This window comes from Centruroides vittatus, unplaced genomic scaffold (genome assembly GCF_030686945.1).
Source record: "Centruroides vittatus isolate TY-2023 unplaced genomic scaffold, ASM3068694v2 contig_628, whole genome shotgun sequence".
NCBI lineage: Eukaryota > Metazoa > Arthropoda > Arachnida > Scorpiones > Buthidae > Centruroides > Centruroides vittatus.
The window spans coordinates 4,053,206-4,068,011 of NW_027122385.1; the positions used below are offsets into that span (position 1 = coordinate 4,053,206).

Genomic DNA, 14,806 nt, shown 5'->3' on the forward strand with positions numbered 1-14,806 from the left:
AAGCCCTATCATAGATTCGGCCAGGCCCACAATGAGGCGGTCAGGTGTTAAAGGATAGGATTCGGAACATCTGAAACAATCCACCCCAAAAAATTCCTGGTTTTTTGATCTACCGGATTTGTTCACGGGTCACCCAAATCAACAGGCTTACTCCTTAATCGCTAAGTGCCCACCAGTGTCCGAGTGGTGCCGAAAACTACTGAACACTGATAATGGTCGTGGGTTCGGTCTTACCAACGGGCTTGCCACGTGGAGTTTTCCGGGTTTTCTTCATGTTAATTCACAGTAATACCTAAATAGGGAACCAGTTTCCCATAAAAGAGTTCCCGGAAGGCATTCTCCCCGGCAGATCGCCCATGTGTGGCGTTTCCGTATAAGAATAAAACCAATCCTTAATCGTTCACCAATCCGCATGTTCGTACGTTTTTTGAAAGGTACTACCAAAGTTTATATGATAGCATTTTTAAAATTATAATTAGCAATAAAAAATTATGGACAATGCTTTCTTGTCTACATTGTCCATAATTTATTTTTTATTTTAGTAGTGTTCAAAGTTTTCTTTATCTTTTCTTCTTCTTCTTCTTCTTCTTCTTCTTCTCGCCTTTATCAGACAATCTATTTCATGTTTGTATACCAGTTAACCTAATATGAGTTCTTTCTCATGGAAATACAAAAATTCATTGACATAATCTGCATCGAGTTTCTGGAAGTCAGCGTCTTTTTCAAGATAATCTTTGCTCTTACAAAATCTTTGCTTTTGCATCAATCACTTCATTGAATTTTCAAACGTCTCTGACGAATTGAAGACAGACGTTTTCTTATAAAATTTGTTGTTCGTGGAGTGATTATTCCTTTTCAATCTTTTGTTCGATTGTTGCAACTTTTTCATTCTCTCTTCTTTCTCCATTAATTTCTTCTGTATATTTGTAACTTATTTTGAGCTCATTGCCATAACTTAAAATTCATTTTAAAAATTCTTTTATGGCAAAACCAGAATTAAATACGACACTTTAGAACGCAGAAATTACTTAGACGCATAACAGACCGAAGAGCCTCTCGTTGCTAGTTTTAGAATAAATTGGTGAATATGTACAGTACTTTTCATTAAAAGTATTTCTGGTTAAAAAAGTCGTTGTCCGAAAATTGGCATAACTTCAAAAGCAGTTATAGCAAAAAAAAAAAAAAAAAAACCATTAAATAAGCAGTTGTAAAGTGGGGGATAGGTGTACTATTTTAAACTATAATGCAGCAACGTGTAGCGATAGCTGCTCTTAACGTCATTTTCGCTACACTGTCACTACATAAACGCGGTCTATTATGTTACTCTACTGTTATATACCTATATTGTAAAAATTAATGAAAAATGTTATGAAAAATAATTATTTTTTTAAACTTTACCGTTTAAAAATCTAGCGCGTGAGTTTGCATACAAGAACTGAAGACAAGACAATTACAGAAGACAATATAACGAATTATTTAAAATTTTAATTTCTTAAACACTTTTATTCAAGAAAAAAGATGTAAATAATATATTTTAAATAATAAATTTTATTAAAGTATAATTTTAGTATATAAATTAAAATTATTTATGTATTTTTTAATATTCCATATTGTTGTAAATTTCGATCTGGCAACAGTTATCATCATTAAACTTGACATCCGTTTCTAGTCTCGTGCAATTTCGGAAATGGCTTCGATGGGAAAACAAGGTTCTGTTTGGCCAAAATGGCAAATAGCGTTAGCTGTCGGTACTCCTTTAGCTATTGGATTAGCGTATTGGTATTTAAGAAGTTGTAAATATTCTAAAAATGAAAAACCAAAAAATAAAGATAGTGAAAAGAAAAAGGAATCCAATGCTATTGGAGCAGAAGGGGACCAAGAGGGAACTGTCTCACAGGTTCACTTTGACTTTTATGCTAATAACGTTAATCAATTCTCTTCATATAATTTGAATTTATTCAAAATCGTTCGGCTGACGTCTTATAATTTCCATAATAATTTTAAAATAGTTTCTGATATAGAATTAATATTCACATCTTTGCACTTTGGTTCTATTGATTTTATGTAATGTGTATGTTTATGTACTGCATTATATATATATATAACAGTATACAATAATAGAATAGAATAATATATGATTCTATTGTATTTTGTTTATTTGATTCAAAACATCAATTAAAGATCTTCATATTACATAAAGTTTGGTTAGTCTATCTAGGTAGTCCCAATGTCCATGCTTCCAACTGTTCGTGCTCCTGACAGACTCCTCCCGGAGCCACTGAGTGTTTAATTTCACTAATTATTGATTCACGGTAATTCTTGAACAAAAGAAAAAAAAGGGAAACATCTACTAAAAATATAGTTAACCTAACCTAACCTAACCTAACCAAAGTGCCACCATTGGGACTACCTAGGTAGAATTTAACCGAAGTCTCAGTAATGTGTGAAATAATATAGAAGTAGCATCTTGTTATTTTATAAAAATGGTGGTGATTAAGGCTGTATATTTAAAAGTAACAGCTTGATTATAGTAGTACACAGATAGTACAAAGTGATAAACAGATAATAGTGAGGTTGCGTTGAAGTTTTCATCTCTAAAATGTGAATGTCGAGTGCTGATATTTTGTAAGCAATGTTTGACATTCACGTTTTAGAGATGAAAACTTTGGCCGCAACCTTGCTAATTGTAGTACAGTGAAGTGTTGAAATTCTGGACTAACTGGGAATGAATTTCATCCAGATTTCAATTTGTCTGGATTTTTAAATATATGTGTAAATTAGCATTTTATGTACTGTAATCTCTAAATACACTAATTCAAGTTTAAATGTTTTGAGTTCAAGCAAGTATTTTATAAGGAATCTAGGAATACTTAAGATTCAAAATGTAATTTACAGAATCATTATATTTAAAAAACAAAACACACTAATCATAATTTCAAAATTAAAAAATTTTGAATTTGAATGAATATTAGGACATCAACAGCATGAGACTGAAAGAACATCAACAACAAAGTTACCATTAAAAGGATTAATATCCATTTTTTTGACAGCCAAATCTGGATATTTGACATCTGGTTTTTCAGTGCTTCACTGTATTTGTCAAAGATCAAATGATGTGGCTTGAATTCAATAATCATCAACTTCTGAGAAAAAAATGAGTTATTTTTTCAATAAAAACAATAAATAGGATTTATTTTAATTGATTGTTTTATAATAAAATTAAATAAATACATTAATTTGTAACTTTTAAATATGAAAATGTAAGTAAAATTTATATTTATGGAGTGAGAAATATTAATTATATAACCTTTAATGAAAATTTCTTACTATAGGTTAAATTAAATATTTTCAAGTCTAAGGGACATTTCAGAGGTTTCAGATTGTTAAACTTAATATACTGAATCTTAGAAAATGAATCTTGAGGTTTTAAAACATTTAACTTATACAGTTGTAATTAATTTCCAGTAGAATATTCAATTGTTTTATTAAAGAAATGTTATATTTTATACAGTCTAATTTTAATTTGTTTTATTTTAATTTCCCACTGTTAAAGTTAGGGCAAAAATATTGTAATTGGTCAAAATTTGACCAATTACAATACTTCCCTTGGCATGTATGATGTATGTGCTGGCTTGTATTTTGCTTTATATGTCAGAATGCTATGGACTGAAAATTTTGAAATTTGGCAGGAATACTTCTATATATGGGTAGCTGAATTTCTTACTGCACTTTTAATGTAGGATTAAAAAAAAAGCATTGAAGTTTTTGACACATTTAATGGGGCATCAGGCATGAACAGTCAAAAGATGGGCCTTTTGATTGCCATGAAGATGGCTCATTAACCAGGTTGAAATCATTAGTGTTCCTTTTTAAAAATTCTGCAGTTAAAGGTGCATTAAGTAACTCAACTAAGTTACCACAGTGGCTAATATAGGGTTGAACTGAAAGTTCATTTGGTTTTTAGAGAGAAATAAAATACATTATTTTGGAATAAATAAAAAACTTTAATTCACAATGTATTCACCCATCTGTTTGATAATCTTATGCTATCTGATGGGCAGTTTTATAATTCCACCTGTGTAGAATTGGATGGGTTTCTGATTAAAGAAATTGTAAATGTGATTTTTGATACTTTCTAAATATTGAAAGTTTATACTATTTAAATTATTCTTCAATGAATGAAAAAGATGATAGTCTGAAGGAGCAATATCTGGAGAATATGCAGAGTGACTCAAAACATCCCAGTTAAAGTCTAGAAGTTTTTGGCATATGTTCAGTGATATGTGCAGCTTTATATTATCATGGCATACCACTTTTTGTTGATTTGCAAGTTCCAGACATTTTTGATGCACTGCAGCCTTCAGTTAATTTAGTTGGAGACAGTATTTATTGTGTTTTAAAAGTGAATCACAAACAGAAACATGCTCTATAAGGTTTTGTTCTCTTAACTGATGGGAACCCAAACATCATAATGGGAACTGTATTCAAGGTTAGCCAAATGTCTGACAACAGATTTTGGGATATTTTTAAGGTGTCGATTATCTCTCAATTTAGATTTTATCTATCATTTTAGATTAAAGCCACTGTGGCCTCTATCGTTGAGGGCTGTCCTGACCAAGGTGCATCTTCGAAAGAAAAATCTGTCCTAAATTTTGCATACCGTTTCTGGCATATTTAAGTAATTGCATTTTCCCCACATATCTTCTTTTGAGATTTTGTCATATTTTTCCATTTTTAGAAATAATAGAGCATGAGATGTGAAAAATGCACCATCTTATCCTCCATTTTAATGTTTTTTCCCCCCCTTTCTTTCTTAAAAGATAATGGAATTTTAAAAAATAACTGTAACTAGACATTAAATATACAAGTATATGTAATGTCCACCTAAACAAGTTAAAACTTGATAAGCACAACAGAGGCGACATAAATGAGCAATTATATAAATACCCAAACAAACTTTCATTTCAACTCTAATATATATGAAATATTGATGGCTAACAATCTTCAAAATATAATAGCAAGTGGAAAGATAGCAGAGTCAAACTTAATGAAAATTTATTTATTATATAATTTTTTTTAATAGCTTACCCATCCCCAAAAATAAGGCTTTTCTCTTTTTTTCTAACTTTTAGAAATTCTAATTTAAAATTATTGGACTTCCTTCCTAGTCTTAACCTCCTGTTTGAGTATTGGGAAAGTCATGCAAGAGCTTTTCTAGCTGTTTTTGTTGTTTAATTTGTTTTTAAGCAGTAAATAAATGGTTATTCATTCCTATAATATATCTATTTCTATTATCATTAATTCTAAAGTAAAATTTCCAAATGTATTTTTTAGAATTACATAATTTGTGTGTTAAACATAAACCAGCGTCTATAAACCCAATGTACAATACATATGTAGTACACCAACCACTACTGGATTATATCGGGCTATTATATTGCTATTATTTTTTAAATTAATTACTAAATAATTTATTACTCTAGGAAGGTGTTAGGTGCCATCTCTTATTAGATTTAATAATTTAATTATTTAGAAAATTCTGGAAGAAAAGAATCTGCCCAGAATGGGACTTGAACCTGCAACTGTTACTTACCACGTGGATGCGTTGCCAGTTATGCTACCCGAGCCTCCAGTTCGATCTTCTCTTCTAGATATATTTGAACATGAGATAACCATCTTGTGTTCAAATATATCTAGACAAATTTCTACAAATTTCAATTTTTATATTTGAGATTGAAAAATATAATTTTAATTGAAATTTTAAAAAATCTTTGCTTAGTTAAAATATTTTTAACTGGAGATAATTTATGATTTTTCAGTTATTATTATATGGTGAAGAATTGTGCAAATTTTAGATTTACATTTGGACATTTAAATTAGCTTAAATTTAAATTACATTTAAATTAAAGTACATGTAAATTAGCCATTATCCATTATGATATAAAATATATTATTTTTCATATGTAACAAAATAATCATTAAGTCTTTTTAGAAGTCTGAATATTATTTATTTAATATATTTTTATTTATTTATTTATTTAATATATTTCATCTTCAGACTATTTTCAATGTTTTAAAATTCCAGAAAGTTAAAAAGGAAATTTTTAGAATTTTTAATTTTTTAATAAAATTATTTTAATATCAGTAAAATAACAATATTAAATATTAATTGATTTTTCTTTTTTAAAATAATTTAATTTTGATAAGCTGCACAATTAGTGTTGTTAAAATATACAATATAACCATTATGAAGAGAACATTTGCATTTTTTGTTTATGCGGTATATTACAGTTAAATTAGAACAAAAGTTTCTAAATGCTTGAAACATTTGATTCATATTTATAATTCTAAATATATTAATTTAAGATTGTTATTTTTTTATTGTTTTATAGTTTTTTTGACAATGGCAAGATGCCAGAAAATGTTTGAATAAGCACATTGTTTACTTCTAAAAGTAAACAAAACAATGTTGTTTAAGACATTGGACCAGAGGTCCAGGTAGTGTAATTGGCAATGCATCAGCACAGTAAGTGGTGGGTTCTTGTCCCACTCTGGGCTGTTTTTCTTTTTTTTTTTTTTTTTTTTGTTCCAGTTTAATCTAAAATTATAGTTTTTTGTTTAAACAAAATGCTGATTCAAAACATTCTTAATTTTAATGAATGGTATGATTATCTTTTTAAGAATTATAAAGACATATTTTTTTATACATTATGCAGAATATAGTTTGAGCATAGTTTCCTATATTGGAATATTTACTATACAGAAACATTAAGTTGTTGTAATTAGCACAGTACTATATGTGACGTGTTTTCTGTTTGATATATTTACAGAAAATGTTTTATAATACCAAAATAAATTTTGGAACAGTTAATAAACCATTTCTAATATTAAAAATTTAATATTTATATATGATTTTAGTGCTACAATAATATTTAATAATATATTGCTTATAATTTGTTTATAATATATATTTTCTAAAAATATATTTTTGCTTGTTTGCTTCTTTACAAATTTTATCATTTATTATGGGCCATGACCTTTCCAGTTGTGTTTGACCTTGGAGGAAAAACTAGGTTTATAAATGTTTATAAGCTAATGCTTATGTTAAGTAAAATGAAATAACTAATAATATATTAATTATGGACTCTAGTTAAAATTTGATTCAGATTCATTCTTGATAAGAAGGTAATCCCAAAAGTAAGGTCTCCTATTTTTTTAAATACAAAGAAATATTTATACAAAAATAAAGTTCATATCATTTTAAAGTTTAGACATTTATCTATTTTTCTACATAATTACCAGTTTGATCGATGCATTTTTGTAGGTGCTGTAGCAGTTTTTGTATGCCCATTTTCACACTTCTCACTGCCACGTCGCGGGTCCCATCTTGTGCACACCTTCCAATATTGCAACTTTCCTGTTAAAATCCTATGAATTGTGCTTGGGAAAAGCCCATTAACCAAAATGCAGAGATCATCCAGAGTGATTCACTGATCTTCACGCATGGTTTGCTCAACTTTTGTGACTGTCTCATCTGAAATTGACGGTCTCCTGCTTCTTTCTTCATCGTGAATTTCAGTACGATCAGCTGCAAACTCTCTATGCCACTTGAAGATGTTTTTGGCATCTGTGCACGACTCGCCACACACTTCCATCAATTGGCAATGAATTTCAATTGGTTTAACACAACTTGGCGGTGAGCTGGTATGACATGGGCATAGAAAAATTGCCACAGCACATACAAAAATGCATCGACTGAAATGGCGATTATGTAGAAAAATAGATAAATGTTCAAGCTTTAAAATGATATGGACTTTATTTTTGTATAAATGTTTCTTTGTATCTAAAAAGTTAGGAGACCTTACTTTTGGGATTACCCTCGTATCTTTATCTCGTATTTATAATGAAATATTTGCATTTTTAGACATCTTGAAAAAATATTGTTTTTCCATAAATACATAAATAAATGTCATTCTCAAAATATCATATTCTAAATGTTTAAAGTACAAAGAAATATAATGAGGATATGAACATTATGGAGGAGATTCCTTAATTTTTTTTCTTTCGTTTCTTTATAAAATTTTAATAGCAATAATGTATTTTAAAGGCTGGATAAAATGTATGTGAAAACATTTGGGATGGGAGTTAATGAATGATGATATTTTTTATTTATAAAAGAAGTATGCACAGTAATCAATGAATTAAAGTAACAGTGACTGGTACTTGCAACTGGTCCAAAAAGTTTGTGGAAAAAAATAATGATAGAACAGTTATGATATAACAAGCATGGGAAAATGCTTAAATTGTAAATATTAATTGTCTGATATCTATGCTGTGTATGTAATTTATCTATACATTTCAGTATATGATAGTTTATATGATTTTCCCCCCTCCTGTTTATTGACCAATTAGTATTAATTTAAGGGTCTTCAAAAACTAATAATGACATTTTAACAGGTGTTGAAATTTTGCTCTGTTGTTTTGAACCAGAAATCAAGAGATACTCAGATTGACATTTCTGTCAAGCTGAAGATGCCATCATTTGTTGACTTAGAAAATAAACATTTGTTCTTCTATAAATTTCTCCTCAAAAAGATTACTATTACGGATGTGAGCTCTAACTTTATAATGATTTATTACTGAAAGTATTATTTAAATAATTAAAAATAGGGGAAAAAGTCTATTATCTGTTATAACTTGCTTACATAACTCAAACCATTTGTGTACTAAAGGGATGTAGTCTGCTTTTTCAAGCTCTCTCTCTTTTCATGCTTAGAGCATTATAATGTTAACACTTGGCCAATCTATAATTATATTGTGCTATGCTGAAATGTGTTCAAACAGCATAGCCAGTTTGGGTGATGCCCTTGATTTAATAGATTTTTTTTTTACAATAAAAAAATTATTGTGGTTATTTTTACCTGATCTGGATTTTAATGACTAGTTTTTGTTTTCCAAACTAAAAATTACTTTTACAGATAATGATTTGAATGTTCAGAACAAGTGGTCAATATCCAATAAGAAGCAGATTGGAAATATTTACTATCATAATTTTGTATAGATAAACCTTGGGTTATCTGTACAAAATTATGGTAGTAAATATTACCTTTTAAACACAGATAACCCATGTGGTGTGGGTTTTATGCTGATTTTAAATTTCAGTTATGAAATCAAACAACTTTACTTTTGTCTAAATGCATCTTTAGAAAATGTGAAAAATTCTTTATGCACTGCAGGCATATTCTGCTATTACAGTTTTTCTCAAAACTATTAAAGATATGTTAATTAATGTAAAATAAATTTCTACAGTACTAAATAATAATTATATAGTTTCCTGTGATGTTTTCTGAACAGTAATTGGGTGAATAAAATAATCCTGCACAGCTCTATTGAATAGTCTGATCATTACAATCCTTCAACTCGTTATCATATAAGGAAACGCATTTTTTGTATGAATTGGCTGCTGAAGGACAAAATATTTTTATCATATTGTTTCTGTTTTATTTATCAAATAATATAATTTAATAATAATTGTCAAAATAAACTCAAAAAAATTAATACAGGTTGATCGGATTTTTTTCAGCTTGCTTAGTTCCAAAGTTCTTCTGGATCAATAGTTTTGCTGGACCAGCCACAGCCATGTAACCATGATTGTTCAGTTATATATTCTGGATTACTGATTATGTGTTCTCTATGCTTCCAAAACACTGTAGGCTGAAAGAAAGATGAATTAAGAATACATTAAACACAGACTGATGTTTGTACTTAATATCACTGACATTTGGGGTTTTCTTTCATTTAATCCCAGCTTCTAAGTAAATTGAGCCAAAATCCACACAAAATAGATAGAAACTTCGCCAACAGCTGCAATATAGATGGTCTAAGTGAATACATGATGAGCACATTCATTGGATAATCTGGCTGTTGCGGAAATTTAAAATGAATGCCACCATGTAATTTCCAGATTAAAAGAGGTGCCAGACTGAAATTTAGTGGTCAGTCTGTAAATATTTATATTAATAGTTATGATCAAGTATTTTCATTTCTACTGTTTTTATGCTATATTATTATTTCTTACATCCTTTAATACATTTGAGTATATATTCTTTATTTAAATTTTTTATCAAGTCACATGTCTGAAGAACTTCAGACATGACTTGAGAAAAAATTTAATTAACAATATTTGCTCAAGTTTATTTTGTAGTCATGTCTGACATTTATTCAGATAAAATTTTCGGGTGTACTATAGATTACTCCCTATGGAATTTCAGGACTTTGATTATATATTTGAACTCAGGGGACTGAGACGAGTTCAACGGTACCCTATTTTTGGACCGGAGACGAAAAATAAAAAAGTTATCACACTTTTTAAGTTACCATACTTTTTTAATGCTCTCGTGCAGACGGCACCGTAGTTGCTAGTATTGCCATCTTGCGGTAAAGTCTGCAAACCGTGACGTCGGACTACGGTCATCTCCCGGAGCATTAAACATGCGATACGAGAGTGGAGAGAGCGACGCGACTTCCGATCATCGTGCGATCGCCACTTCGGTTAATGTTACTTATGGCAGCGAACATGGCGGCCCGACTGACCTCTCGTATGGGCGCCACCATGTGCTAAACTAGTGATCGATTCACGGTAGTTCTTGAACAAAGTAAAAAAAAGGGGGGAAACGTCTACTAAAGGCAATTTTAACGGCAAGCGACAGGACTCCCGATTGCGATAGCGAGGCCGACTTAGCGGAGAGCGACGCGACTCCCTATCATCGTGCGATCGCCGGAAAAAAGTATGATAACTTTTTTATTTTTAGTCTCCGGTCCAAAAGTAGAGTATCGTTGAACTCGTCTCGGTCCCCTGAGTTCAGATATATACCCAAACACACGAAATTCCATAGGGAGTAATCTATAGTATACCCAAAATTTCTGCTAAACAAATTATATATAAAATTTCTGATTTATTCTAAACATTACATTCTTCAAATATAGATTAGTTTTCATAAAATTTTAATTTATTTAAGTTTAGATTGTGAATGATTTTGATAATTTTATTCTATAATGACTCCTATATTTTTCTCATTGATCATTTATTTTGCATGATGATTTAAAAATGTAAGTACCTATTCTATTATATATATATATATATATATATAAAATAAATGTATTTAAAACTTATAATACATACCAGTAATCAAATAATGGATTTTTAGTCTAAAATTTAATTTAACATCCAGTTTGATTTAGCGATTTGAACTTAGTTTAGAAATGATTACTAAATTGCATATTGAATTTAATTAAATTTAATCAAAAAAAAATTCCTAAAGGATATTTTTTCAGTGATTTGTTTGATTCATGTATTCTCATATACTTGTTAATTCCAACTTGGGTAGTTTGAAGTCTCATCAGTTCCTAACTGTACTTTTGTCCCAGCCTGGGATATAGAGATTTATATGTTAAGGAATTCAGTTAGTTCAAAGTACAGCTACTTCATAATTTGAAGTTAGAATTCTGTCCAAACTGTGATGTGTGTTTGTTAACTCAGTCGTTTAGATCAGGTCACCAGACTATGGCCCACAAAGTTAGTTCATCTGGCCCGTTGCAGCACTGTGCCATAAATAAGATAAAATATAATTATTTATATGAAAATTTCAAGTTTGTAGATAAACTTACTATGCAGAAAAAATTAAAATAAGTGTAAGTAAAAATGCCAGAAGTGGTCCAATCTGAATTTTGCGTCTGACAGTAATATAATTTTTTAGGAAAATCAATGAAATAAAAAATTTGGCGACATTTTGCAACTTTGGATATCAGAGTGCTTTTTGTGTAAGTACCTACAATGAAGTTTCTAACAAAAGTGATTATGAGCTTTGTACTCTACACCACCACTTTTGGGCAACTTACTACTTTTTGGGCCACTTTAAAAATAATTTGGGCTACATTTCGAGGAATTCTGATTTACTTTTTAGAATATCTATCTGGCAGTCTGTGGGGTTCTTGCAGGATGTGTGCTGTTTACCTGCAGTTTATTTATATTATAATTATTAATAATTAATGAAAATATTATTCTATATAAGTAGCCATATTCTGTTTGCTTAATAAATTACATCAATTACCTGACAATTAGCATATTGTACAGAAATATGTAAATCTCGGATGATTCAAAATTCAATAACTTGAAGTTGTGAATATTTCATCCCTTGGATTTCGAACTAACAAGGATTTCCTGTAGTTGAGTAATTGAGCTTTCTTTTATGCTATTTCTAATTTCTTTATCGTATATATCTTTGAGGTGTTTTTTTCTAGTTTATTTTGACTGCTTTTTTTCTAACAATATCAATCAATAATCAAATATTTTAATACATTAGTAAATTGTTTATATTTGCTATGTAAATAAATAACCGCAAAAAGTGTTGTAAAAGACATTTTAAATTTTTCTTTAATTCTTTTGCAACACTAACATTTTTGAGATTGTTGTTCTCATCTTTAATTCTTTTAAACCTTCAGTTTTGTCAATCATTAATCAAACATCTTTCAAATCTGTTCTGTTTGAATGATGCTCAGTGGAATTTAAGATTTTTAAGATATCTGAAGATGAGAATAAATTTCAAGAATGTTATTGTTGCAGAAGACTTCTTAAAGTAATGAGTTCATTTATTTACTTTATTAAATTTAAAGAAAGAAGTTAGAGATTTGACGCATAAATTTTTTAACTTTTAGAAATAAATAATTTTATTTTTTATAATTAATAAAATGGAGTTAGTATTCACACAATCTGAGGTAAATTCTTTAGTTTTTTTTTTTTTTTTTTAATTTTCAATTGATAAATACATTTGGAATAAAAGAATTATCTTATACATATTAAAATATAGCATAATTAGTTAGTTTATTTTTGTAGACTTGTCCCTTACTACTTGATTATATGATTTATATTATATATTTTTTCTACTATTGTGAATGAAACAATAGTAGTAATTTTGATTTAATTTAATTCATTAATTTGTTTATAATTTAAAATATTTTATTACATTAAAATTTTAAAAGAATGCAAAAGAGTAAAAAATAACAGATGTTTGCTAATTGTTAATTATTTACAAGAATTGATGATGGCAAATTAATATAATAAACATTCCAAATTTTTGATAAGGGCTACATTTCAGTCAATGAAAGTTGGTGGAAACAGATGTGAAAATTAATGTCCAGGAGTATATTTTATTGAAATTAAAATACAGTAATTAAATAGGAATTTGAATATGTAAAACATAAAAAGATGCAATGAAAATCAATATTTAAGAATTTTATAATAATAATTTTTTAAAAATATATTTATTTTAAATTTATTTTGTGTACAAATTTATTATTTTAAAAGTTTGAATTACAGGTATTCTGTGCTTAATGCAGGATTTGATTAATACATGAAATTAATTGCGGCAATCCCTTTATATACATGGCAGAAGTTTTAATTAATGTGGCTTTACCAGCTGTATTTACTTAACATAGATACAGTATTTGATTAATTCAATCTTGATATACATGGTTACATCAAGGGATTAATTTAACCGCATTAAACAAGGGATACCTGTATTTCTGTTTGCAATTGAAAGTATTTGTGTTTATCTACAGCTGTGTTTATTTTTTTCTCATTTAGAAAATCAATATTGGACTTTGTATTAATTTGTTAATTATATATGATGCAAAATAAAATGAAATTTTATAATAATAATGTTTTAAAAAAATTAGCAATAATGTTTTCTCAATTTTAAGTACTTTAGCTGTATATCTAGTAAATTAACTTTTGAAAATAATAGTATGAGTACTTTTTAAATATAGGATCCATATGAAAAGGCTAAAAGTTACAAGAATAAAGGAAATAGATTTTTCAAGGATGGAAAATATGAAAAAGCAATAGAATGTTACACAGAAGCTATAGGGATTTGTCCTCCGTCAAAGATAAATGATATGGCAACTTTTTACCAAAATAGAGCAGCTGCTTCAGAAAATTTGGTAAGTTTTTCACTTGAATTATTTTAATTAATATTTTTCACTAATGAAAATGAAAGTTGTCTTTAAAACTCATTATTAATTAATAATGTGAGGACCAGAATCACTGATTTAATTCTTTTTAAACAAAACTCAATAACTAAGACTAAAAATTGAAAAGTTAAATCTTACAAAATGAAACTTTTACTCTAAAAAGAACTAATCACAGACAACCTCCAATCAAAAGGAAATATTGTCTTTAGAAATAGCTAATCAGAGTCTAATATGAAATCATCTGTGGATGACATATATCCTTAGCTAAGAACCATCAGATAACAGTTTGGAGCAAAAGAACACTTTAAGAGAAGCACAGAGGGCAATGATTAAGAGAAGTACAGAGGGAGTAAGAAGTAAAGAGCTTATAGAAGACTAGTGTAAATTGAGAAAAATGACACAGGATCCTACAAAAAGTGTAGATCTGAACTATTCTATTTACATGCCAAATGTAAATTTTGTAAACATACTCACATTGCATTGTAAGAAAATTCTGTTAATTCCAAATTTGTACAGTTGATTAAAAAGTATTAATATAACTAGCAATTATTTATTGTAACATTGTCACAATGTCAGGCCAAAATTTTTAATCATCTTCCAATTTAAAAAACTCGCATGATTTCTGGTCAAGACCAGAAGTTTCTATATAGTTTATTGAGGTCTCCAGCTCCTATCTGGTCTGCATTTTAGTGGTGCCCCTGTACATTACGCTTCTCCTGATAACAATGAAGTCATGCTTGTCATCTATCTAACTCCATATTAGAGATAATTTTGAATT

General features: G+C 28.7%; 1 protein-coding gene across 2 annotated transcripts in view; it reads left to right on the forward strand.

Moving 5' to 3' along the window:
- Positions 1-1,639: 1,639 nt before the first annotated feature.
- The window catches only part of Tom70 (translocase of outer membrane 70), a 49,572-nt gene continuing 36,405 nt past the window's right edge, over positions 1,640-14,806 (forward strand). For both annotated transcript variants that reach the window (XM_067275566.1, XM_067275567.1), the window contains exons 1-2: positions 1,640-1,897; positions 13,825-13,998. In XM_067275566.1, the coding sequence (XP_067131667.1) occupies positions 1,688-1,897; positions 13,825-13,998 (384 nt within the window). In that variant the 5' untranslated portion in view covers positions 1,640-1,687. The remainder of the gene's footprint in view (positions 1,898-13,824; positions 13,999-14,806) is intronic.